Raw genomic sequence first — 27,729 nt, 5'->3', positions numbered from 1 at the left:
AGGCCTCTGGGGCTCCTGGGAGGCTGGAGCGCCGCTCGGGAGCGGAGCAGAGCCGGACCTTCTCTCTTCCCGGAGGGAAACTCTTGAGGAGACCTTTTTTTGTTTTTTAAACATTAAGAAATTTGAGGATGGTGGGGCAAAACGACTAGATCCCATCTTCCTGTGATCCTTTAGCCGGAAAACTGTCAAAATCTGTGGTAAAAAGAGATTTGTTTCCCCAATATTTCCTTGAGATAGTTTCACCTTTTGATGGAGCGAAGGGGTAAAAAATGCATCCCAGGGTGGTTTGAGTCTCGGGGCGGCCAGTTCCTCTGGCACGCCCTCCCGAGGTGACCTCTTCGGCGATTGTTTGGGGCGAACACCCGAGCAGATGGGGGTGGGTCTCTTCAGCAGGGTTTTCTTAAAAGTTCAAACAAAATCGAAATCCCGGGGAGTTGCTGGCGGACGGTTTTTTCCGGGAAGCGGGGGGGGGGGGGGGGGGTACGAGTTCTCCCAAGGGGGCGCTCGAAGTCCTTCCCAAAGAGTCCAAAGGGAGTGGGAGGGCCCGGGGCTCGGAAACCCCGTGATTCCCGGGTTCGCGTCGGCGGCTCTCGTTCTCCAAAGGCGTGAGGGGGACCCCGTAGTTTGGGCTCACACCTTTAAATCGTTCAGAAGAGCCTGCTAGCTCCCCCGCACCTTCGGGTCTGAGCGGGCAATGTAAAAGCGTGGAAAGAGACTTCCGTTTAGAAGAGCCCGGGCTTCGCGTGCGCACCCTCCCAGAGGTTTGAATTCCGGGGGCGTTTCCGCTTCTTGACGCGCCCACGTGCCCCCCGAGAGCCCGCAGCCCCCCAAGTCACTCCCACAAGTTCCTCAGAGAAGCGAGTCCTGGGCCAGGCGTGTGTTTGATCAGGATGATAACGCTTCAAAATGCCTACTGGGAGGGGAAGAAACCCCAACACCCTAGTGGGTTCCATAAATTAAGACTCTTCCATTTGTTGGAATTATCTGCAGCCCTGGAAACGTGTGACTTGTAGAAGCGTGTCTGTCAGCAGTGGAAGCGATCTCAGTTGTGACCATAAGTGAAAAAGGTTACAAAATCCTGGGAACAGGGATCCTGCCCCCCCCCCCTTTTTGTGTGTGTTAAAAAGAAACATAAAACGTGAAATTCTGGCATGCTATAAACCAAAGTGTTTACAAGCAAGTTGAATCTTTGTTCTTGCTGTATTTTGTAAACGTTTTGACAAGGCACATGTTACGTGTGTAAGTAACATGCAGTGACGATTTTGCAAATACCTGCTCATTTAAGGGCCGATGAATGCTGAAGCAAAGGCCCCGGGTATGCGTGGTCTTCGAGGACGCTGTTCACTAAGCACCCAATTTCTGGGCCACGTGTTTAAGGGTGCAGCTGATTTTGAGTTGGTATAAATCGATATGTAACCTTTTAAGATAAATGCGTAACAATGTGATTTTAGCAATTTCCTGACGAAAGGAGAAGATGCATTCTGGGCAAATACCCTTGTAACCCCGAGGTGAAACGTCTTAGCTGTGCCTTCGAGAGGGAAGAGCGTCAGCCGGAAGCTGTGGTTGCCCCCCCGCACACGTGCGTGGCGTGTGCATCACAGGTGCCCACGCGTGGCGTGTGCGCGTACAACACCGTGGACCATGTTTTCTGGGTTGGGGCCGTAGTGAAGATGTCGCTGTGTGTGACGAACAGGGTTTTTTTTTTTAAGTTATTGTTTAGTATAAGTAAATTATCAGTGACTTTAGTAAGTTTTCCCTAAGAAATGTTCATTTTGAAATCAAGTTATGGAAGCCCTTCCCGAGACTTATCAGTAACTATTATTAACCAAAGGCGAAATTGAGGGAAGTTAATTGTTTGTTTATTTACCTGAGTCTTATTGATTGGATAAGACTTTCATTTCACTGCTTAAAGTTGCTACAATGAAAGTCTGTTTTCTTATCCTTTTGTTTTTATTGTTTCTAACAAAAGGTGTCAGTGTTGTTTTAAGGAAATAGAAAAACATTACTACAAAATTTTAAAGCTACATCGAATGTGCTCAATTTGTTATATTGGTTTCCTTTGTAAAACTTTTTCTATATGTAAATTTTCTATATGTAAAATTTTTGCATATTTCTTTTCTTAGAATGTATTTTATCCAAATACATTCTCATTTGCTACTAAAACTCTTTATCTAGAATATTTGGCTAAGAAGGAAAATATTTTTTAATATTTCATATCATGCTGAGATGAATAGTAGACTCTACTGGTGGGAACTTTATAAATTGGACACCATATTAAGAGTTTTGTAAATATAGAGCGACAACTATTTCCCATGAAAATATCAACCTGTTCATTAAAAACAAATAACAAAAAACCCCATCTCTTTATCAATGTAATTTCCTGTCTTTCTTTTTCTTCTTTGTCTCTTGTACTTTTGTTTTTCTAACCAGGATAAATTCACAAGATAAGAAAAAGGATGGCGTCTAGGACAAATACCAGTTTCACTTTGATTCCCAACCAGAAATATAGACGTAGTAATCGTCGGCCTGGCTGTGTTTCCAGCACCCTTTACTCAGATTCTCAGCCCTTATCAGCGCTTGGAGATTTTAAAGTCTTGCCATTGGAAGTATTCCAAATAATCTTAAGATATTTGTCAGGTGAGGTTTGGGGACTGTGAACAGGCTATGTAGACACTCAAATATTCTTATTTTTCCCAAGAACTAGTTTGTCATCTTTGACCGTGCTAGAATTCATAGTGTTCACGTTAAGTTTATTTTCTAAAGCTTTATTGTTGTTAGGTAAGGGACACAATGAGAAAGGAGAATACTCAAACTCTTTAAGCATGCTTCTCATTATAATGACATGGTAGTATGACTGTTACATCCCAAGATATTTCTAATTTATTGAGCACTGGATTTAAAACAATTTTAGATTTTCCTTTTTATTTTTACTATTATTTAACAGTGACGTTTTTGTATTTAAGCCATTCACATATATGTATATATTTTTCCTTTGGTAGTGAGGGATATCAGCATACTAAGCATGGTGTCCAAAACATTCAGCCAGCACATTATTAATTATATCTCAACCTCATCAGGAAGCAAAAGGCTTTTACTACAGGACTTTCATAACCTTGAGCTGCCTGACAAGAGACAAGACTCTGCTATCCTGGAACACTACAGATCTCTAGGTAATTTATGTAGTAAGAGTTGTAACAAGTAAAGAACCATACTTAATTAAGGGGATTTTATCATAAATTCTGTAAGACTCATGGGAAATAGAATATTTTCTAATATGTGCCTGTTTCTATGATGCTTTTACTCTTCAGTGTGAGGACTTTCCCGTAACATCATTTCTTACGCTTAAATTTAAAGATGAGAGAATGCAACTTAATGTAAAAAAGTGTGAGCCCTTGTGATGTCATGTGGATACAATGTCACCTATGCTTATTTTCTAGGTGGCTTACCAGTTTAGGAAGTTGATGTATTTTCTGTGGATCTGATGAGTTTTATCTTGATCCCTCTTTTCCCTTTCAACCATAATCTGGGCCTTAACATAGAGATTTAAACACATTATTGTGGAAGATCATTTCTTCTTTTATCAGAAACAGTGTTTTTTTAAAGCACTGTATACATTTACTAATAAATCATTATGTTGTGATTAAATTAACCTTATCAAAGGAAATTTTGATGATATTCCCCTTGATTTGTATTCATCTTTCACCCCTTTTATTGATTTTATTCTCCCTAAGAGTGCTGAAATAAAATTCTAATTTTGACTTGACTAATGACACCAGTTAAATTAGAAATCACCTTATAACTAATCAAAGCATGACAATAAAGCCAAATATCAAAGAGATGTTGATATTTAAATAAAAGCATACAAAGTTAACTAACTTTTATCTTTTAGTAGCCAAAGGATGCCTAGCTTTAAGATAATAAAATAAGGCTATATAGATGTGTAAGTATATAAAACGGTATTGACAAGTATATTTTATAAGACTAAATTAAAGGTATATAATTTGATTATAATGTTACTGGCTTCAGTATTGAATTAGGCTTAGTAAAGTCTGTAACAGAATATGCAGTTACTTTTTGCTACTTGTTATCGTAAATATTTTTTGCAAACATCATTAGGTGCAGAGGAAATGGTAGTTGATTGGGTAAAAGTGCTTATTCTTTGGTTTTGATCTGAAAGAATTTTTTCTCCCTGACCAAGTCTCAATTGCTTAAACAAACCAAAAAAGCCTTAAGGCAATTAGATGGACAAAGTCAGTCAAAAATACAAACGTGTATTGATCTTAATAGCTAGCTTTTTAAAACAGATTTATTCATGCAATGATTTCAACCTTACATTTAATTTTGATGCAGACACCTGGCTTATGACTGATTCCTTTGGTAAATGTTTGATGTACTTACCATTTTCTCCTGTTGCTATTCCTATCTGATCTGTTCTTATTTTCAGACATTAAAATAACATTTTCAGAATCCTGCTCTTTGAGTATTATAAATTTTAATTTGCTTCTTCACGCAAAAACAGAGCAGATGGCTAGTGTGGAAAGAACATTACATCTGACTCTATTTTAGTAAAAAGAAATTAAAGAAGTTGGTCTCTAAAGGGTATCACAGAGCACCTGTGTTAAAAAAAAAAAGTCAGCTGGTGTTGGTTTTTATGTTAAATTGCAACCCTTAAAAACAGGAGTTTTACATTAGAAAAGGCAACCAACATACAATTATAGCTTACAATTCCCCAGCTATGATATGCCATGGGACTGGATGCCAAAGCATGAAAGGAAAAGAACTCAGCCTAAAAGCCAAACACTGAAAATGTCTTTTTATGAACAAAAATAGGGAGGGTTTATGTTTAAGACTTAATTCTGGTCATGTTGTTACCCAAACATAACAAGTTCTAAAAATAAATTAGATTCTCGTATGTTCTACAGAAGTATGTAAAGTAATATTTATATTATGTTAAAAAGTAAATGCAGAGAAGATGAAAACTGAAGGAAGTAATGATATGCAGATATATACTTTCATGCCATATATCTTATTTTTAATTTGAGGACATTTGCCCTCATAGGAATGTTAACAGAGTATTGCCATTTTAGGAAAACAGACTATTTAAAGTTAGAGGAAACAAATCATTCACTTCCTGTCACTGTAATTGAAATTACATATCTCACTGGGAAATGGAAGGGATTTTGTTTCTTTTTTAAATATCTGAACACAAAATTCTATACATTCTTAACATGCAAGCCCCATAAAAGGATATATTTGAAGAGAGAAATAGATAATTAATCCAAACTGGACATTTTCTGTGAGCAAAAATGACTTAAAATCTCTGGAATTTTAAAGACTTGTGACTTAAAATGTTTTTTATTTTCCAAAAACAATACAAAATATTTTTCCCATTCTTTCTATGTTTTGCATTAACAATTCAAAACATTTTTATTTGTGGACGTGAGATTAATTTCAAGAGATACTGAAATATGTTTTCTATGGAATAAAGACAATACAAAGTTTCCCTAGTTGTTTTATGTCTTATTATTGTATCTTTTTTAATCTAAATAACTTTAAACTTTTCCATATATGTCCTATAGTATCAATTTCACAATATTTTATAAAATTTTATGCCAATGCCTCTTAGGTAAACATCAAAGCCACTTGGTCTTCAACATATAAATGTTTTATACCCTTGCTCCCAAACTTCCTCTTACAGACGACATCAGCTCACAGTCCACTACAGTATACCATACTTGACTTTCAGGAAACATTATGCTGTGCTTTATAGATATTTTTTAACTGATTGCATTGTCACCTTTTTTTCGTGTTGTTGTTTTTGTTTTTGTTACTTTCTCAGGTTTACTATTTAAAAGATGTACATTGCTGCTACCCACAAAGGAAAGACTAAAGTACATTCACAAGATACTCGCAGAAGTAAGATCATACTTCTTTTTTTTTTAATTTATTGACTTTTTTGAGAGAGAGGAAGAGGGAGACAGACAGACAGAAACATCGATTTGATGTTCCACTTATTTATGCATTCATTGGTTGGTTCTTGTAGGTGCCCTGACTGAGGATTGAACCTGCAACCTTGGCATACTTTTGAATTAGTTCATAATCTTGATTTCCAGTGAAGATAGTTTATCATTGTCTTATACTCATTTAAAATCTATCCTTAATTAGTAGAACTTCATGAATTAGTATTAAAAACCTGGTCAATGATAATTTAATATTTTACCAAGTACTCAAAGATTATAAAACACCAAAATGTAATACAGTAGTCCTTTACTTATTATAAAATAATTTTATATATAACTAAGTACAGTACATCATTTAAGTTTATTAGGTTTATTGGAATATAAAAGTATTTTTACCCCACATGGGAATCATGAGGATGTTTTAAAGTAGTGATTTAGATGTTTTATAAAAATGAAATAATTTGTGAATGTTAAAATCTTACTGTTTAAATATACAAAAACATCAGAAAGCATTTTAGTATATAAAATGACAACCTTTTTGTGATAACTTCTGACTTGGATACGTGTATCAATGTGTTGGGCATAATATCTGTGGAAGAAAATGAGTTTTACTGTACAAATCCAAACATACATGCAGTGCTGATGACTCGGTTCTACACTCAATAGTATGCAAATACTATTTGCAGCAGCTTCCCAGATGATCTTTCTGCCACCCAATTTCTTCTGCCCCCAACACATTCTGCACACTGAATCAAGGTTATTCTTCCTAAAGCATTGCTTTCATCAAGTTAATTTTCTTGCTTAAAAATCTTTCAGTGGCTACTCAATTCAGCAAGACAAAGTCCAAAGTCCATAGCTGCTATTTAAGGTTCTCCCCTAACAATGCAACTGTACTTCCTATTACTTTGAACCTAGTTAAGTTGGTTATATCTTTCTTCCCAAATAAACTGTTTTATTCCTACCCCTATACAATTTTGCCCTTATTGTTTCCCTCACCAATCCTTTCCACTTGGTATATATTTGAATCCTACTTTAAGACATTGCTTGTTTCACATCCTTCATAAGCTTTTAAAATCATTCCCAAATTTATCATTTCCCTGCTTGCTTTTATAGTGTCTGATATCGTATTTTTCAGTCATTTTATCATTTATACATATTCTAACCTGAATTATCAAAATAACTTCGCATGTGTGTATCTTATTCTCCTAAATAAATTGTGAGCTCCTTGCCCTCGCTGGTGTGGCTCAGTGGATTGAGCGCTAGCCTGTGAACCAAAGGGTTGCCAGTTTGATTCCCAGTCAGGCCTGAGTTGTGGGCCTGGTCCCTGATGGTGGGTATGCAAGAGGAAACCACACATTGATGTTTCTCTCCCTCTCTTTATCCTTCCCTTCCCCTCTGTCTAAAAATAAATAAATAAAATCTTAAAAATAAAATTAAATAAATTGTGAGCTCCTTGAAGGCAGTCTTTGTTTTTTATTTTTATTTTTATTTTTTTTAAGATTTTATGTTATCGCTTCTCAGCCTTTTGGCTAAGATCAAGTGTAAAGATTTTATTTATTCTCAGAGAGACGGTAAGGGAGGAAGAAAGAGAAGGAGAGAAACATCCATGAGTGAGAGAAACAATGATTGGTTGCCTTTCACACACCCCCAAATGGGGACCTGTCCTGCTACCCAGTCATGTGCTCTGATTGGGAATCCAACAGGAGGACCTTTCACTTTGCAGGCCGGCACTCAATCCACACGGGTCAGGGCCTGCTTTTTATCTTCTGTAACCTCTACCTATGTTACAATGCTAATCACTTATTTAACATTTTAGTTACTTTCAGTTAAGACTGAAAAAATGCTTACATATTTCCATTAAATTTGAATATCAAATCATTTTACAGTTCCAATGAAAAGGATGAATTAATAGTTGTTCTCTTTACAGGTTTCCTGTTTTAAATTCAATGGCTGTGCAGCTCCTATGCAGTGTTTAGGATTATCATGTTATGGCATGTTTTTACAGGTACATTTTTTTTTAATGAAAGAAGAAAAGGAATGTTTTTGAGCTGTTGACAAGTAGAGCATGTAATATTCCATAGGTTAAAAAGAAAGCAATAATAATCTTAAAAAAAAAGAACAAAATAAAATTGTAAAGATTTGAAAATGTGTTAATCTAATAATGTTTGCTACCTCAGATTTTCTTCTTGAATTTCTCGCTGGTAAGAAATGTTACATAGCTCTTTACCAAAGTCCTCAAAGTTTCTAGCCACTATTGTGAAGACTAGAAATAGTGTGAGGTGAGGAGTGTGTGTGCATGTGTATGTATGGTGAATTTTAGGTCTTAGGCTATTTATTTAAGATGTGACTTTAGAAATCAACTGTATGAAAAAAATTGTAACTGTGGGAGATGATAGATGGAACTAACCTTATTGTGGTAATTAATTTGCAATATGTACAATATAAAACTACTACATTGTATACCTTTAATTTACACAATGTTCTATGTCAGTGATAATAGAACTAGAACAGAAGAAAAAAATCAGCTGTATAATTTGAAGAACATTTTCGACTAAACTTTTATTGTAAATGAAGATAATGTCATTAAAATTTAATGTTATTCAATATTAATAATATATTATTAATATATTTATACTATTGTAAGCAATGTACTAGCTTATTTAAAACTTACAACAACCTTATCAGGTCTATAATAGTCTTACAATAATCTTGCTTATATCCCAGCCTATCAGCCTGTCCCAAAGAAATGAAAAAATATGTGTTGGACAGGTAATATGAACACATGTATTTATGTAAATTTCAAAAGGTACAAAATGATATAAAGTGAAAAGTAATTCTCCCTCCAAAGCCTTGTCCACTGAGTGCCCTTCAACAGAATTAACTAATGTTAGTGGTTTCTTGTATGTCCTTCCAAAGATAGTAAGATTAATTTTTATACTACTGAAATCTAGGTCAACTATTTTAAGGAAAATTTATATGATTGATCAACTTTTTCAAAATCTAATTATAGTTGACCCTTGAACAACATAGGGGTTAGAGGTGCCAACCTACGTACAGTCAAAAATCTATGTATAACTTTTGACTCCCTCCAAATTAAGTTGTCTCTTGGTATTCAAGGGGAATTGGTTCCAGGACCCCACATGGGTACCAAAATCCATGGATGATGCTCAAGTCCCCTATATAAAATGGCTTAGATCAACACATACAGTCAGCTCTCCACATCTGTATCCTCCCAACTTTGCACTGAAAACAGTACACAAGGTGTGGCTCAGTGGATTGAGTGCTGGCCTGTGAACTGAAAAGTCGTGGGTTTGATTCTCAGTCAGGGCATGTGCCTGGGTTGCGGGCCAGGTCCCCAGTTGGGGGCGTGTTAGAGGCAATCTATTGATGTATCTCTCACATATCTATGTTTCTCTCCCTCTCTTTCTCTCTCTAAAAATAAATAAAATCTTTAAAAAAGAATCTTTTCTTTTTTTCAAGTACTCATATTTGTTGAAAAAAAAATCTGCATAAAGGTGGACCTGCGCAGTTCAAACCTGTGTTGTTCAAGGGTCAATTGCATAATGATATACCATTGGAATTTCTTTTTCATATATGTTTAACTGTACATTTGGGTTTACTAAAAATAATTATTAAATTTTGTCCTAGTGAAATTTTTCTGTTCACATCCAAATGTCATAAATGCTTATGAATTGTCACATTAAATGAAATCCTTATCATTGGTAAGCAATATCATAAGTGATAGCTAGAGGGGGTCAGAAGGGTTCTATTTTAGTCTAAAACTAAGCCACAGTATGCTTGTGAGTCAGATGTCTAAAGCTGTGTTCTAAGATTTGTTATTTTCTTCATAGTGTCAGAGTTTGGGATTTAGTAGCATTGGAAGTTCTCTGAAAACATACTCCTTTAAAAACAAAAAGAAATTGAATTTGAAGCATTTCTATATTTTGTTTATGTAAAATTTCTTATTAATTTCAACAGTTCCATAGTGGATAAAATTATGCATAACTTGGATCATGTGCTACAACAGTTATGTGTCCATAAGGCAGTGGTGACTTATGTTTTGATTTGATGGTCTGAACATCTGCATTGTTTCCTTTATTTTATTATCCTCAGATCTTAACAGCAGGTTGGGATGAACTGGAGTGCCATCGTGTTTTCAACTTCTTATGTGAGCTAACTAGCCTCTCCCGCAAGGTGCAGACCACTGTCTTCAGCAAGCCAGGTAAAGAACTACAATTCAGAAATAACATTATACAGAAAATTAAAATTAAAAAAAAACACAGTTCAAAAGTGTATTTAAAAATAAATTGTGGCATTCATTTATAGTAAAAGAACAAAGAAATGTAAGGGAATGATAAACACTGAATTGGATAAGGAGGCTCAAGTAGCATGTAATTAGAGAAAGATAAGTACTCAGAGGGCTTCAACTGTATTAATAATATTTTATTCCTTAAGATGGTAGAGGATACAAAGTTGTTCATGATAGTATTCTTTAAACCTTTGTATATATCTGAAATACCTCATATTTTAAAAGTTATGGAACCTGCAGTCCAGCAGTTATACTCTGAAAAACTCCCACAGTTTGCACAAGGAGACATGCATAAGAACGAGTAGTGCAGCATGTAACCATGAAAAGCGAAACAACCTAAATGCCTATTGTCAGCAGAATGGATGAATGAATTGTGACATATTCATATAATTAAAACCCTCAGTAGTTAAAACAGATGAACTAAGAGCCAAGTGTGTTAATATAGGTAAATCTCAAAATGTAGTTTGAGAGAAAAGATTACCAAATGATGCTTTCAATATGAAACCACTTATAAACGTACTAAAAACATGAGCCCTGGCTGGTGTGGCTCAGTGGATTGAGCGTCAGCCTTCAAACCAAGGGGTCGCCAGTTTGATTCCCAGTCAGGGCACATGCCTGGGTTGTAGGCCAGGTCCCTGGTAGGGGCTCATGGGAGGCAACCACACATGGATGTCTCTCTCCTTCTCTTTCTCCCTCTCTTCCCCTCTCTAAAAATAAATAAATAAAATCATTTAAAAATTCAAAAATAATAATCTAACATAATAAAAACTATTGAATGATATGCTTAAGTGGATAAAATTGTATGGTATGTAAATTATACATATTTCAATAATGCTGTTAAAAAAACCCCACAAAATACCACTTGATACCCACTAGGATGACTGGAATCAAAAAGTCAGAAAGCAGGCCTGGCTGGTATAGCTCAGTGGATTGAGCACCAGCCTGGGAATCAAAGGGTCACTGGTTCCATTCCCAGTCAAGGCACAGGCCTGGGTTGCAGGCCCGGTCCCCAGTAGGGGACGTGCAAGAGGCAGCCACACATTGATGTTTCTCTCCCTCTCTTTCTCTTTCCCTTTCCCTCTCTCTCTAACAAAATAAATAAAATTTTTTAAAATAAAAATAAATAAATAAATAATTGTTTAAAGTCAGAAAACAAGTGTTGGTGATAATGGGAGAAATTGGGACCCTCATACATTTCTGGTGGAAATATAAAGTTGTTCAGCCACTTTAGAAAACAGTCTAGCAAGTTCTTCAAATGATTAAATATGGAGTTACCATATGACCCAGCAATTTCACTCCTATGTATATCTGCAAGAGAAATAAAACACATGTCCACCCAGAAACGTGTACATGAATGTTAATAGTAGCATTATTAAGAATAGCCAAAAGGTAGAAACAACCCACCTGTCCATCAATGGGTGAATGGATAAGCAAAATGTGGTATATCGATAATGGAGTACTATTTAGCCCTGAAAATGAATGAAGTACTGACACATGCCAGTACATGGATGAACCTTGAAAACATTATGCTAAAGGAAAGAAGCCAGTCACAAAAGGTCACATACTCTATGACTCATTCATATAAGACTCCAGAGCAGGGAAATCTATAGAGACAGAAAGTAGATTATTGGTTGCTTAGGGCTGGGGATGGGAGAGTGTGGAGGAATAGGGAGTGATAGCTAAAAGAGCAGGATTTCTTTCTGAGGTGGTCAAATGTTCTACAACTTACTTGGTGATGGCTGCACATATCTGTGAATATACTAAAAACCATTGAATTGTACACTTTAAATGGGCAAATTGAATGGTATGTAAATTATATCTCAATAAAGCTGTTTAAAATAATTCCTTGATAATCTAAAACTTTTACAGAGGAAAATGAAGTAATGCTTCCAATATAGAGCATATTAATGAAGTATGTCTTTGACCTATCCACTCTGCACATCACCCTTTCTAGGAAGAATGATTTACAAGTCTCTTGTCGTCATAGGAAATGCCCGAAAACTGGAGTTAAGGATCAGACTGTTCTGTAGGAATGTTCTGCTTGATCACTGGACACAAAGAAGTGATTCCGCTTTTTGGCTGACATGTATATTAAAGCCGTGGCCAATGGTGAATCAGGCAAGATTGCTGTATATCATCTTTGGACCAATATCTCCTCAAGATGGTGAGCATCTATTTTTTAGCAACATAGGTTACAAAACTGGTTAATTACTTTTGCTTTAGGAAGCATAATATCTTTTTGTACCTGCTAAGTTTCATCATTCCTAATGACTAAACTGTTTCCCAGTTTCATAGATTTATACTACATTAATTTGTGCATAACTTAAGCTTCAAGACAGAAATTGTTCCCTGAAGGCCATTACCAAGTATATTCCTATCATGCCTGGTTTACCTAAAATAGCTACTTTTCATTTTCAAACATTATCTTTTTTTTTTTTTTCTCAGAGAGAAGGGAAGGGAGGGGGAAAGAAGGAAGGAAAGATCAATGTGTGGTTGCCTCCTTGTGGCCCTCACTGGGGACCTGGCCTGCAACCCAGGCACGTGCCCTGACTGGGAATCGAACTAGTGACCCTTTGGTTCACAGCCTGCGCTCAATCCACGGAGCTACACCAGCCAGGGCTCAAACATTATCTTAATTTAAGATTATATTTGCTGCTGGAGGGGACCAATAGTGCCAGTAAATCAAAGTAGTAATTGGAATTGATGTTTTACTTAATTTGGGGTGTGTAATATGATTTCTTTTGCAATTTTTTGCATTTCTATTGAAGTTTAGATTAATGTTAAAATTAGCATGCAGTTCCTTAGTTCACATTGCCTCACATAAGCAGGTAACCAGTTTAAAGTATGTTGAATAGCATCAAGAAGCCAATCTGGGATTAAATTTTGTTGTGTAATTCACAAAGAGAATTGGTCATAGGTAAATAATCAAAAATTGACTGGATTATTCTGTTTTGATATAAACGTTTGGAAGATCCTCAAATATAGCATGTTCTCTTTTGCAGATTTTATTTTATTTCAGTAAGATTACATTAACTGTTTATTCCAATTTCTGTTTTAGGGGTAGCACTATCTTTGAACTAGAAGCTATGTTTGGTGAAACTATCTTTTCTTCATTTAGCTGTTGTTGCTGTGCTTCATCAAATCAGTCAGAGACATCCAAATTTATACTGTTATTAAAATAGACTTTCGTTATGAAAGCAGCATATATAAGTAATGAATTCCATTATACAATCCAATTTCCTTTTTAAACAATCCATGAAGTTTTTATCACAAATCCAACTATTCTGTCATAACCTAATTTTTGTTTCAATGATTTTTCAGGACAAGTGGTTTGGCAGAAAATGGTAGAAGAACCTGCAGATGAATCCAGTCTGAAAGGTTTGGCTGATGCCATTAACTTACTATACGACACAGACATCAAAGAGTGGACAGCAGATGATGTTATCAGTCTTATAGATGAACTGTCAGGTAAAATAATATATTTATCTCACAGAGTAACAGAGATTTATTATTAGAATACAGTTATAAAATTATAAGGATAATTCCACAGGTAACAAATGACTTGCCTATTTGAAATCATTAAGTGCTCTAAAATATTTAAAGAATCTGTCATGTTTGAAGAGAATGCATATAATTAACTTACTTTCTTTCAATTATGAATGTTATAAGTATATATTTATTACTATTATTTGAAAGCTCCATAATTATTCTCATTTTGTAAGTTCTCATAAACACCCTCCTAGGTTGCGTAAGAAGAAACCCTCGCCTAATGGCATGGCACAGGTGAAAGGGTTTTTCCCATTTGTGCAGAATCCTTGAGATTCTGAAGTTTTCAAGATTTCTTTCCTTTCATAGGATTAGGACACCGTGCTTGTTGATGTCTGTGTAGGAAAAATGCTCCGACTGTATCACTATACACTGTACAGTACGTTTGTAAGACCTGCCATGACTTGGCAGTAATCTCTGTCTCCAGTTAAATGCTGTAACTGAAAAACTAAAGCATTTTTTCTGAGCTTTTCCCTTGACACTAATTGTATTTCCAGTGAAATGATGTAATAGTGCTTGTAATTAATGATGTTTACTCAAGCTATGGCGCAATTTCTCATTAAATAACTGTTCTTCCTCTACTCAAAGTGGTTCCTCATGAGTGGCTTCTAGAAAATAACGCCCGTCTCCTAATCCTGTGCGGGAGCGACATCTGTTTCACTTTCATGGCTAGTAAAGCTGTGAATGGGCGGGCCGTGGAACTGGCAAGACTGATAGTCTTTTTGGCTTTGGTAAGTAAAACGTAAGTTTTTCTCTAACAAGTTGTTTAACATTATAGTTGACCTGCCAGGGAGCTGCCCTGAAGGAACTGAAATATGTACAAAACATTTTGAAAGAAAAAGTATATGAGCATATATTTTATATATACTTGTAAAATTTTGTAATATATGTAATAAACTATCATATTTGGAATTATTCCCTGTATTACCCTCTCCCCACTTCATGTCTAGATTGTCATTTTACAGCTCTGCCAAGTCTTATTCTTTTTATTTTTATTTAATTTTTAAAATTAATTTGAGAGAGAGAGAGAGAGACATCGATTTGTTGCTCCACTCATTGGTTGATTCTTGTCTGTGCCCTGATAGGGGGCTGAACCCACAACCTTGGTGTATCAGGATGATGCTCTAAACAACTGAGCTACCCAGCCAGGGCCCAAGTTATATTCTTAAAAAAAAAAAAAATTCTGTTAAAAAATAAAGTACTCCATTTGATTTGCTTCAGAATAATCAAGAGCAGCAGGGAGAGGATGTGGTAGTGAATGGAGATAAAGGTGAAACAAGATTGATAAGTTAGAAAGTGGGTACAGGGGGCTCATTATACTATTCTCTCCACTTTTATAGCTAAGTGTTTTTTAAAACAAAACACTTAAAAATATTTTTAATCTTTATTCATTTTACACAACCTGAGTTTTTACTATGGGCCACACATTGTGTGAGATTCTAGGACTATGGAAATTAATAGGACAGTTCTCTGACCAAAAGCTGCTTACAGTCTTTTAAGAGATACCAAGGTATATGTAAATAAATACAGTGAGATAAGAGTAAAAATATATGTACAAAAAGATACAAACAGAGGTAGCGAAAAGGAACCAATATGGGTGAGTGTAGAGCACAAAGAGGGCTTTCCCAATTCCAATTCACTTTAAAAAATGAATAGAAGTTCCCCAGGCAGATAGACAAGACAAATAATTTATTGTGCTACCATCGCAGATGCCAGCTCAACCAGGGCTTCAAAAGCAATGAAATAATCTTCCAGTTGGCCATTGTGAGGAATAATTGAATGTAATCCATTTCCTATGAAATGGAGATGGGATCATTACCAACTCAACTGCTTAAAACATGAATGAAACTTCTGTGGCTCTTTTTGAAATGTGAATAAAGCTACTAAATTAACTATTTTCAATATAAATGTTTATTTTATTTTTTTAATATTTTATGTATTTATTTTTAGAGAGAGGGGAAAGGAGGGAGAAAGAGGGTGAGAGAAACATCAGTGTGCAGTTGCCTCTCACACACCCCCAACTGGGGACCTGGCCCACAACCCAGGCATGCACCCTGGCTGGGAATCGAACCTGTGACCTTTTGGTTCGCAGGCTGGCACTCAGCCCATTAAGCCACACCAGAAGGGGCAAATATTTATTTTAATAATTAGGCAGATTTCCTCCAAAAGAGAAAGAGAAGTGGAATTTCATGGCTATATTAGCATAACTTTAAGCAGTCCAGTATTATTTCTGAAGGGCAAAATGTGCAGAAGAGGAAAAGCAGAAGGTGAGGTTAGACAGAAGGGGAGAGGCCAGGAACTGAAGGGTCTTACATAGACTATCTGTGGAGCTTGAACACATCCCCTAATAGGGAGCTGCTGAAAAGTTTCAGGAAGGGGAGAGACATCACCAGTTTCAGGTTTGTAAAAGGTCACTTCGGCAGCACTATAGCAAACGGAATGAAGAGGAAGTTGCTGGGGGTGAAGAAACCTTCTCCCAAAATCCTTCCCTGATAACCATCTCAACTCTGATCATTACTTTTCCCTGAATTGCCTCAGATTTGTCTTCTCTTTATCTTCATTTACTAATAGTGTTCTTAAGCCATTTTATGTGTGGAGTTAAGTCACCTCCCAAAACAGACTGTAAATTCTTTGAAATCCAGGACTGTGTCACTTGCGTCTTTCATAGTGCTTTGCACCACGCCTTACACATAAGTAGTCAATACATCTTTCCTGTCAGATTAACATTATTTAGTTACACTACTATAAAGTTTATTTTCATGCTGTATATTACTCAGTTATGTGAGCTAAATTGGCCATTTAAGATGTTAGCAAACAAAGCTTTTCAGATTTAGCTATTAACATGTAGTCTTTTCTTTAAATATTTGTCTTTTAAATAATAGAGAAACATTTTTATAACTCTCAAGATAGAAAGTTGGTAATACTATAAAATTCTGTTGCCTATTGAAATTTCTTGTTTTTCTGTTACCATGATTGGACTTCCTGAAAATAGAAGCACGGTCTTTGTGGCTTACCGTTGTACTTCCAGCTCTTAGCATGTGCTCAGTAAATATCTATTGAATGAGTGAATGGCAGAAGTCTTGTTTTTCATATGTTTAATAATTGTTTTCAGTGTTAGTTCTTACATTATTAATATTCTATGATAAGATATTAATATTCTATGATGAGAGGACAGGCTGACAGTTGTCAGAGGGGAGAGGGATTAGGGGTCTGGGTGAAAAAGGGACAGGGATTAACAAGTACAAATTGGTAGTCACAGAACAGTCACAGAGATGCAGATTACAGCATGGGGAACATAGTCGGTGATACCATGGTAACTGTGTGGGGCCAGGCGACTACTTGAAATATCAGGGGGACCACTCTAAAGGACATGATTTTCTAGCCACTATGATGTATATCTGAAACTAATACAGAATAATATTGAATGTGAACTATAATTGAAAAATAAATAAAATTTTAAAATAATATTCTATGATAATCGTGAATGAGACTTTCATTTATGTTATACATTTTCCACTAAAACTGTACCATTTGAAAGCAATGGAGTGTTAGATATAAAAACATTTCCCACTTATAGACGCAATATAATGTTATGTGTAATAAATTATGTAAAATCATAAACTGTCATAGTTAATACAATTTTCAAATTCTATAGCTTTCTTTACATGAAGGTTTACCACAATGCTTTGTATTTCTAAATCAGGTGTGCGAGAAAGAACTATACTGCATGGATTGGACAGTTAAAATAATGCAAAGGCTCTGTAAAGTCTTCAATACTTTGGTGGATAAACATAACTTCCTACAGAATGTGGCAAATGCATTTGCATGTATTATAATGGAAATGCTGCAGTCAGTTATGTCTGGTGAGTATGCATGTAGACGGTGCACAGGTGTGAACGAGATGCATTCTGGCCTCCACTTAAGACAGGGATAACTCTGTGTAGACTCTTATTGCTAAGCTAAGAATAGTAGTAGTAGACATTTTTGTTTGTTTTTCCATGAGATATATTTAGTTCCTGGTTTTGTCACGTTTTAAATCGGGTATATATTTTAGTGGAAAACAAAATTGAGGAGTGTGCTCTTAAAGGAACCAATTTCAATTATGCAGAGCAAAAAATTTTAACTTACTCAACTATCATAATCATCATAATAATATCCTATATTTATATGGTTTTAATATATATTTTTTACAGTTTTATTAGGTAGCCAACATGACAATTAGTCCTGTTTTACAGATGAGAAAACTAGAGCTTAGAGAAATTATCTGACTTGCCCTAGGTCATAAAGTTAGAAACAATAAAACATGGACCAGCATCCTTTTCTTCTGACTTGTAATTCAGTGCTCTAATAAACTTCCATGATTGCAGTGCTTAACAACTGACTTAGTAAAGATCACTAACTAGCTTTCTGTTACATATTATTAGGGAAAATTAGAACATCTTATGTTTTAAATAGATCATATATTTTAAAACTTAACTGTCATTTCCCCCCCTACTGTTCATTCCTATGTAATGGCATATAGGAGACCATGATGAAGAGGACAGAAACTTTTTGAATTTGTTCCACCTTGTGCACGCTCAGGCTAACTTCCATAAGGAGGTCCTGTATTTGACCGTGGATTCTGCCTCTACCTAAATACTCAAAGCCTTGCATTTAGAGACTACCTCACTGAACTAACAATGAGAAGAATGCTACTTTTCCACAAAGAATAGCATCGAAGGGACCTTTTATCACCTAAGTAATTCTAAAGTTGCATAGTATTTTAGTGGCAACTGCTTAGACCGCTATTAATATAAAAATTACAGGCACACTCAAGAATATATCGAGATTTCTCTGAAAAACAAGTTGTGCCTCTTGAGATTTTGGTAAACCTAACAACAAAATAAATGGAACATTAGTCTCAGAACCTGGGGTGAGTCAACCTGCATGTGTGGATCGTTGAAACAAGAGAAAATTGTGCTTTATAATTGAGCAGACCCCAGTTCATTAAACAATATGTATCTCTTCACTTTGCTTAGGCTGTGTAGATATAGCCTAGAATGTTTTGTGAAGGTTTGCAACATGGTGTTTGGGAATGTGCAGATATAAATCACATTTTTTTACCACCTTCTTGGCATATGGTTCATACACGTTTTGTATGAACTAAGATAAAAAACCAAAGGAAGTATGTGTGTATGTGTATATCCCTATTCATATATATGTATGTATTTACACATATACAAATATATCTTTCCTTCTTTAAGACAAATCATACAAAAACCTATAAATAGGGTATATATTGTTTTAATACAAATCATCTTTTATTTCCTTGGGGATTAAAGTGTTGCAAATAAGGAAAAATATAAAATGAAAGAAAAATACCTATTCTGCTGCCAGAACAGTGTGCATAAATAATTTGCACTTCTTCCTAAAGCTCTTCGCCCTATCTTAAAGAACGGAACTTGAAGGGAACTGCAAGTTCCCGGATATTTAGAGCGGCCCATGAGTGGGGTTTTTCTTCACTTGAGTGAACGAATTCCTAGGAGCTCCAGGACTATTTCAGTCTGAGTAGGATCTGCCACCACCACTATTACTATTAAAGTAGAAAATAATAGTGCCTAATAGGGGCTGAGGTAAGGCTGGAGCCCTCCTGGGTGTCTCATTCTCTTCTCCTTGGGATTGATCATTTTACTTCTGCTGAAGACACACCCCTTCCCACTCCGCTTTTTGGAGGCTGGCTTTCTTTTCCTAAGCTCTTGATTAAACTCACCTCATGAGCTCATAAAGGGAAGAAACTTTAGAAGATATAGAAATTACCTGCAGAAGTAGCGTATAAATTGTGGGAAATTCTCAAATATTTGGCAAGAGGGGCTCAGTAACAGATTTAATAGGATTGAAGAAGAGTGAAAATTGTGGAGAAAATATAAACTGTGCGATAAGATTTTGCTGTATTTCAGTAGCATAAGCACTTAACTTTCCTTCATGGAGGGTCAGAAATTAACTGCCTTTCTTTGATGGATTGTCCAACTGTAACTCCATCCGTGGCAGGAATTGTTTCTCCAGAGTTCATAGCATTTGCATATTTATGCAAAACACAGTCTTTGCTTTTATCCTGTTTCATTTTCTCCTCTCAGTTTCATTTTCTTCCTTCCAATTCACAACTAAATTATGAAGATTAAAAGTTGGCAGATACCAGAGAACAAAACACCACCTTCATTAACTTTTTCTTTTCTCTCTCACCCTTTTTCTCATATATTCTTTCAAAAACCTAATCCATTTAGAAAACACTGGTGATTCCAAGTTGAGGATATATTCCATTAGATTATTTGTGGGGGGGGGGGGAAGAAAAATGAAGAAAAAATTAAAATTTTAATATAAATAATGAATATTTTGAATATTTTACTAGATAGATATTGTTTCATTCTCTTAGAGAAGCAACTTGTCTCTGTGAGGTTTCCTTGCATTCCTTGAATTGCCCAAATCTCTACAGCAGTCGTTTTGAGAAGCTTTACAAAGGAAAAATGGTTTAATTTAAAAGATTTTTGACCTGGATTTTGAATCTCATCACACACTTGAACTGACATGACTGCTGCTGTGTGTTTTTAAAGACACATTATTGCATTATTCTTGATAATTGTGAGGTTGTTATCTCACCCTCCCTAGAAATTTGGAACATAAAAAATCTATTCATTCTTTGGGTGCAGTAGATAAATGATATCATCTTGCTACCAATAAAAAGTAAACTGAAAAGTTTTTCATTCAATTATTAATAGATAAAATAACATTGAGACTAAATTTGCAGTTTCCTCAATTCAGCAGTCCACTTTTTTGCTGAATACATTTGTCATTAGGAATAAAATGTGATACCAAATTTTAAAGTGGCAGATTAATTTGCAAAAGCATGTATTATTAACATGGATGTCCAAGTGCTGACTTAGGCAATCATAGTGCCACAAAAAAGGAACATCTGCAAAATGAATGAATAGCCTAAAAACATTAGGGGACTGCCCACTTCTCATAACTCTAGGACAGTTATAATAACAATGATGTAAATTACTAGCAGGTCAGATCATTTATCCTGTACCTTCTGCTGACTTAGAAGATTAACCTTGGCTTCTAGCTCTTTTATTCCTTTTGATAGTGATTTCCTCAGTGTCCTTTGACTTCAATTTGTAGGGTGATTTTTACTTCTACTAGAAAGCAAGCCCAAAAGCTCAATGACACATCATTAGTTTATCTTTACTATTGTTTCTAAACACACACACGACACCATAATAATACTAATAACCAAAAAATGATGCTACTTCTCTTAGAAACTAATTTAAAGTTTATATCTTGTGATAAATACTCTGTACCTTTTGAAACCGTAAAACTTCTATTCTTTCTTGGGTGCTTCCTTCTTCTGCCCTTCTGACTCCTCAACTTTATCATTTTCACAATGCAGGCAGTAAATTATTTGGGAAACGTTTCAGGCATTTGAGTTCAAGGCTGCTCTCCGTAGCATGAACAATGGCCCCTTTTCCATCCTCAGATGACTTAGTTCATGCTTCCAGTTGTTCTGTTAATAACAAAGATTTTTCACCTTTGGAGATTAGAGCAAGTGTGAGGTGCTCTGTACAAGGTGCAATGGAGGAACCACCTTACATCAATAAAAAACAAACATTAACCTCTTTGTGGGGTTATGACCTGAGTTTACCTCTTTAAGTGAATAGCACTGAATTGTATGATTACAGATTTTTATGTCAGTAAATATCGTGAAGGGTAAAAACACAAAGCCGCTACAAAAGCCTCTGTGTTATTGGATACCTTACTAGCAATGTAACGTCTACCAATTCCCCTAGCAGGTAGCTGTGAAACCCGTAAGAATCAGGCTGTGGACCTAGGCTCCTTGGCTTATTGAGACATCACTAAAATAAGAAAGATGACCTCTAAGATGGTTGTATTGGACAGTCTTCTCTAGGTTAAGAAAAAGTGCCAAAGAACTGAGATTTTTTTTTCATCAAGAAAGTAAATATAACTGCAGAAAATTCCTCAAGTAACTGTACTTTTTAAAGGCTTAGTTTAAACCTCGAAAGCCTTTTAAATTAAGAAAAAATACTTAGAGCCATTCTAAGATCACTGTTTTCTTCAAGGTGCACAAAATTGAGAAATATATATTGTTATTTTTAAAGTACTGTGTTTATGGTAAAATACCTTTGATACTTAAATATTTAATATTTTATAACTTTATTTAAGTTGTTATTTATATTAATAAAATAAAATTAAAATTAGAAACATGTCTAACTTGTCCAGAGTTTGTCATTATGCAAGTCGCTGAATTTGTAATTCCTTTAAATTATTTCTTGTAGAAGAATTTATTTTTATTTTAAGCTGTTAATTATAGCTCTAACAATGATCAAAATATAAAATGTGTTAACATAAAATAATGTTGCAATTAGCTATATACTTATATATATATATTTATGCCTAACAGTATTAATTAAATAATTTCATTTACTTGCAACGACTCACAAATTGTGTAAACATCTGTAAGTAGAACAGTATTCTATACTATTCTGCTACCAAATTCGGAGACCAAATTCTCAACTGATTAGTATTTCAATTGTTGCTAAAATAGATATGCGACAATTATCATAGTCTCACACGAGTGTCAAAAAACAAATATGTAATTAGGTATTGTGTATTATCTGCAATTTCCCATGACTACAAGATCTTACAGTATTTTTCTAAGAACAAAGAAGTTGTTAACTGTTTCTAAGTGTATCTTCCTTAGTATGTTTGAGTTTATAATGAAAGTCATGTCAATGACTTTTTCTGTTTGACTTTGATTTTCTTTTTGTTTATAATAGATGGGAGTAAAACTAATTTAGAACAGGCCATTCTAGGCTTAGCAAACATTCGGAGGTTGATAAAGGCAAAGTATGTAATTTACAGTTTCCACTTCAACTATTCTTTTATACTTTGTTAAGAGAAATTCCCATTATTTTTGAGTAATTTAAAATGATACTCTTAAGGGATCCTGAAGTTTGAATAATGCTCATTTTAAGCTTTTAACAGCAAACAAATGTTCTGAAACTTAAATTATGTCATGCCAGGTTTCAAACTCAGAAAGTTTGGATTTGATTCCATGTACCCAGAGCAATGAGTCTTGGGTTATTCTAACTTAGTGACATTTATCTTTCCATTATTTAACCGTTTCCCAAAATTTATCCCCTTTCTCCTGAAATAAAATACGTCACTTTTCCATACAAGCCCCTTATTTTTAATCAAGAAAGCACGTATTAGTGAAGTGATTCATAGTATTATACCACATTTTTTTTTTCTAAGTAATCTAAAATTATCTAGAGATGTTTTTACTACATCGATGTAGGCCAAGTACAACCCCCATTTCACAGGACACAATTGCCCTGTGACACAGACTTGAAAATTGTATACAAAGCCTCATATTACAGAAGTAACTTTTTCCAGTGTTTTACTATGTTTTAAGATGCCAATATACAAATAGTTTAGCTGGTGTGGCTCAGTGGATTGAATCCCCAAATGTGAACCAAAGGGTTGCTGGTTCGATTCCCAATCAGGGCACATGCCTGGGCTGTGGACCAGGTCCCTATTGGGGGAGGGGGGCACGTGAAAGACAACCACACATTGATGTTTTTCTCCCTCTCTTTCTCCCTACCTTCCCCACTCTAGAAATAAATAAATAAATAAAATCTTTTTAAAAAATACCTAGTAGTTTAAATGTGAGATTTTAAAAACTATTATCAAAATGACAAACACTGTAAAATGCTGTTATAAAGTGGCGTATTATAGCATGGACACAGGCACAGAGTCATAAAATTTCTTCCAAAATATAATTATTTCCCAAGTAACTGAAAATATGGGTAACCTTCCTGTCCTTATATTGTGCCCAGTGCCAGTGGGACATATCACTGGTGTATAACTGAAATTGGCTGATTCTTTTCACTGAATTGATTAGTTGTTTCAACTGTGTATGGACACGGACTGAAGAGCTTTGACCTCATAACAGACTTCAGGGCAAGCTTGGTTAGAAACTACACCATGAAGATCTAAACCACAATAATTTACTCTGTCACTCGGACCCCTTCAAAATACTGGCATTTGCCCTAATTACCTAGGTAAGGACTTAGAGCTGCTGTCTTGACTTGAAGAAGGAAATGTTAGCTTGAAACACAAAGCTATGCCGAAGAGTCAGAGGAACGTGTCACTGGGAAATGTCATGTCGAGGCCTCACAGGTAACTGAAGATACCCCTGGATGTATTAATGCTGAGAGCCATGCTTGTGTAATCAGTGTATCTGTCGGATTACCTCTTTTTATTGCATACCACCACGTAGTACTATACTTATTACCGTTCCCTTAACAGCTCAGACAAAGTATCACTGATACATGTTTGGGGTAAATAGTCATTTTCTCCTCACAATGTGCCAAAAAAAAGAGTTTTGCAGTTGAGTTTTCATCATAAATTATCATTTGGGGAGAACAGAAAAGTGCACTACAGGTAACTATTAAGAGTTGTTTTTCCATGGGATTTCTCAAAGATGTTGTTTCCAAAGATAACACATCCTAGATTGTAGAGGTTTAAAATGGAAAAAGACATTAACAATTTTCCAGTCCAGCCCTCTCATTTGTCAGAATAAAATGAACCCCTGAAAGGTCCACTGACTTGCTGAAGGTCGTGTAATTTGTTGCCAAGATAAAGCTTCGAGAAAAGTGTCTTTCATTGGCCAGAATTCTAAAATGCAAGTTTTTCATTCTGTGACATGATATTATACTGCCTCGATTTTATTTCTTTTTAAAACATGGGAGTTGAACACAATGTTATGAATAAAAACTATTAAGTTCATCTTTCTTGTTTATTTTTAAGCTAGAAAATCAAATGTCGAACAATGATGATGGATTTTTCAAAGAGATAGATACCACAGATTTGGGGTCCAAGTCTCTGGACCCCCAAATGTATGTTTCTTCAACCTTAGTATGTAAGGTTTCTTCAACCTTAATTGGACAGAAAATATGTTGAAATTATTATTTTTTCCATAAAAGGAACATTCGACAATTTTAAAAGCATTTATTTTTTGGATAACAGATTTTTTTCCCCAAAATAACAAGATTAGGTATAGCCATCTTGTTTCAATAATTTATAACTCAGCAGGCACAAAGAATGAGGACTATATAACTGTTTCTCTCTTTAGATGAGAAGCCGGAGCACAAGTGGTAGGGAAAAGGAAAAATAAATCTTAAAAACTCAGATGACAAGTTCCTTCTGGCTAGAGACTAAGACAAGGGAAACCACATAACCCACATTGTGCAGGCTACAAAGACAGAGCGATACAGTGGCCATATAAAGAGAGGCAATGTGCTCTTGGACTTACAAAGGAACGCTTTCGTGTGAGGGAAAGGAACGACTTTAGGAAAGGCTATCAAAATGAACTTTGGGAAGTTCTCCATGATAATTTTAGTGAGTCTACATTTCAGCTCTCTGTGTTCTTTCTCAGCACTCTCCACTTACAGCTCAAATGGACACAGCACCTGCCAGCCATGCCCATGAGTTCCTGAGGTCCCAGCCTTGTGCCTCAGCCTCTGAGCCGAAAAAGCCCCTTGCTTGACAGGGGTTAACCATATCCGGAAGGCTCTGGAAGAGGTCTGCTGGGCGGCAGGTCTGCTGCTCTTGATAGGAGGCATCCTGTTGGACGGGAGAGCAGGAGCTGTGGGAGACCCAGAAACAACAAGGCTCAGATGGGAATGGCAGCGAAGGGCTCCGTTCCTACTCCTGGTCTGTCTCTGGGGACTAAGAAAAGGACTAGGAGTTCCTTTCTCCTTTCTGTCAAAGCCCACAGTTGGGAAAGAATGGACATCTTCCCCCAGAACCCCACTCCCAAGTAAATTTCATTTCCTGTCTCATCCTCAAGTGAGAATGAGTCACTAATTAATGCAATCCTGTAAGCATAATTGTAAACCACTCTATTGACACGTAAGCTGTGTTTTTCTTTACTTATGGGGAGAGAATGGACAACTTCGGAGTCAGAGCAACTTGAAGAAAAAAAAACTACGAAATTATAGTCCCTCCCATCATGCACACCACTCCCTGCCCATTCTGCCTAAAAAGGCTTCACAGTATGGGTTTCATTTTTTCATTTAAAAAATCATTTTAAATTATGGTCGCAAAGAGAACATCGGCAGTTCTTATTCTTTTCCAAGGAGTCTGAGAAATGTTACATCAACGCATCTGAGAAAAAAATAGAAAAAACAAGATCTCTTTTGATTTTGTTTTTGAATCGATACCCGAAATAATGACCAGAAGCAAAAATCCACCGATGCGTCAGCAAGCAGGATGCTCGGCCAGTCAGCTTCATCCTTCGCCGCTGAGCTGTTCTGTGGGCTTCGCCGCAGCCGCAGGCCCCTAGAGCAGATAGATAATGTAGGAGAGAATGACCAGGCCTATGATGGCAAAGAACATCAGGATGAAGATATCCAGCATTATGGAGTCCTTAGCCGGGGAGGCCTCTGGATTCCAGGGAAATGTGAGCTGTGAGCACAGAGGTTGCAGCCAGTGGAGAGAAATGGCTCCCTCCTCCCTCCTCTGCTCAGCCCTTGTTTGCCCCCTCCCCCTTCCAAGAGGGAGACTAAGGGATGCTGCAGCTCCATCAACAGCTTACTTCCCTCCTCCCGCTTCCTCCCCCAACATCCCACAGCCAACCAATCATAAAGCCTGGCGGCGGGTAACCAAGGAACTGCTCGTTGAGACCAGGCAGAAATGAAGAGGCTCAATTTCTCCCCAGGAACCCAATCCCATCCCTTTGTATCTAAGTGGAGTCTGCATGACATGGACTTAGGAGGAGATCTGATCTCTATCCAGATCCCTTAGGAATGAATCTTCCTGACTGCCTGTCTTCCTTTTCTTCTCACTCATCACAGCAAATTATCTCAGAAAAATAACGGTTGGGAGTTGAGTGAGCCATTGACAAGTTGTAAGGGTCCTGTTATGGAGGGACGGGAACAAAGGTCTCCTGTGAGTCTTGGCTGGCATCCCTGGGATGGAGCTAACACTTAGGGGTTTCTAGACTGTAGCAGATACTGCACACGGTGTAATTTCAACCTCCCTACACGTCTTTTATAGATAAGGCTCAGAGGTGGTCAGGAGCTTGCCCGATGTTTCACTGGAAACGGCAGAGACCAAGATTCAAAAGTAGGCTTGCACTCTCCAGAGTCCATATTGTTCCCTCTTGCCCAGACTGCCGCCCCACCTTCTTCAGTCTGAAATGCCCCTCAGCCCTGCCTGTGCCGCCTGGGCGGTGAGGCATTTTGGCTCAGATTGCTCCACTTACAGTGTGAGCACCAGAGGTCTCTCCTCCTTCACTATTCCTTATCTCTCTGTGGTCATTACCCACGTTCTTGCTCTCTTTTGTACCCTCTTCAGAAGGCTCCACATGCTGTTACATCTAGAAAGGGCACCGAAGAATGCGCAGGCCCATCCCTGTGCAGCAACAGAGTCTAGAAAGGCAAATCCAAGAGGCTTCTTCTGAGGGGAAAGGAAAAAATGGACATTTTATTTTTTAATGCTGGGTAGTGGGTATTCAGTTGTGTATTGTGTTGCTTTTATGCCTTATGTTTTAATTATTTCCTACTAAATTAAAAAAAATTCCTGTGACATCTCTGAGGCCTAGTATCCATGGCTCTGTCCCCAAATTACTCTTTTGAAGGGCCTGGGCTGAAGAATTAGTATTTTCCCTCCTCATGCTGGTGGAAGAGGGTCTACAACTCCTCCCATTGGCCCGTCCCCAGGAGGCAGAGTGCTTACCACCCCCCACCTCCCACCCCTAGGCAGACTGTGCCCTCAAATTGCTCAGGTGAATGGAGCCTCCTGGGGAGGGGGGGCTGCAGCTCCCAGACAAAAGCGGGGCAGGCCTACAAGGGGCAA

The 27,729-nt window shown here is 36.6% G+C and overlaps 1 protein-coding gene and 1 long non-coding RNA gene across 5 annotated transcripts; one reads left to right on the top strand and one right to left on the bottom strand.

The window, feature by feature from the left end:
* FBXO47 (F-box protein 47) lies at window positions 1-25,433 on the top strand. Of its 4 annotated transcripts, none has more exons than XM_045182562.2 (11): window positions 1-197; window positions 2,431-2,637; window positions 3,000-3,170; window positions 5,840-5,916; window positions 7,888-7,965; window positions 10,074-10,182; window positions 12,257-12,433; window positions 13,591-13,737; window positions 14,404-14,546; window positions 17,519-17,678; window positions 25,307-25,433. In XM_045182562.2, the coding sequence occupies exons 2-11, from the start codon at window positions 2,457-2,459 to the stop codon at window positions 25,357-25,359; spliced, it is 1,296 nt and encodes a 431-aa protein (XP_045038497.1). In that variant the 5' UTR covers window positions 1-197; window positions 2,431-2,456; the 3' UTR covers window positions 25,360-25,433. The 4 variants fall into 4 exon arrangements, with proteins under 4 accessions (XP_045038497.1, XP_045038498.1, XP_024429197.1 ...); XM_045182563.2 differs by lacking the exon at window positions 25,307-25,433 and adding an exon at window positions 18,338-22,055 and having other exon boundaries at window positions 3,078-3,170; XM_024573429.3 differs by lacking the exon at window positions 25,307-25,433 and adding an exon at window positions 18,338-22,055.
* Window positions 24,662-26,711, bottom strand: LOC123477977 (uncharacterized). The gene is made up of 3 exons (XR_006653064.3): window positions 26,094-26,711; window positions 25,321-25,516; window positions 24,662-24,806 (listed from the first exon to the last, which is right to left on the bottom strand). It is a non-coding gene; the product is annotated as an uncharacterized lncRNA (long non-coding RNA).
* Window positions 26,712-27,729: the final 1,018 nt, after the last annotated feature.

The sequence above is a fragment of the Desmodus rotundus genome, chromosome 9 (genome assembly GCF_022682495.2).
Source record: "Desmodus rotundus isolate HL8 chromosome 9, HLdesRot8A.1, whole genome shotgun sequence".
Taxonomy (NCBI): Eukaryota; Metazoa; Chordata; class Mammalia; order Chiroptera; family Phyllostomidae; genus Desmodus; species Desmodus rotundus.
The sequence above is the reverse complement of the archived record's forward strand: the minus strand, read 5'-3'. Positions and strand labels throughout refer to the sequence as shown.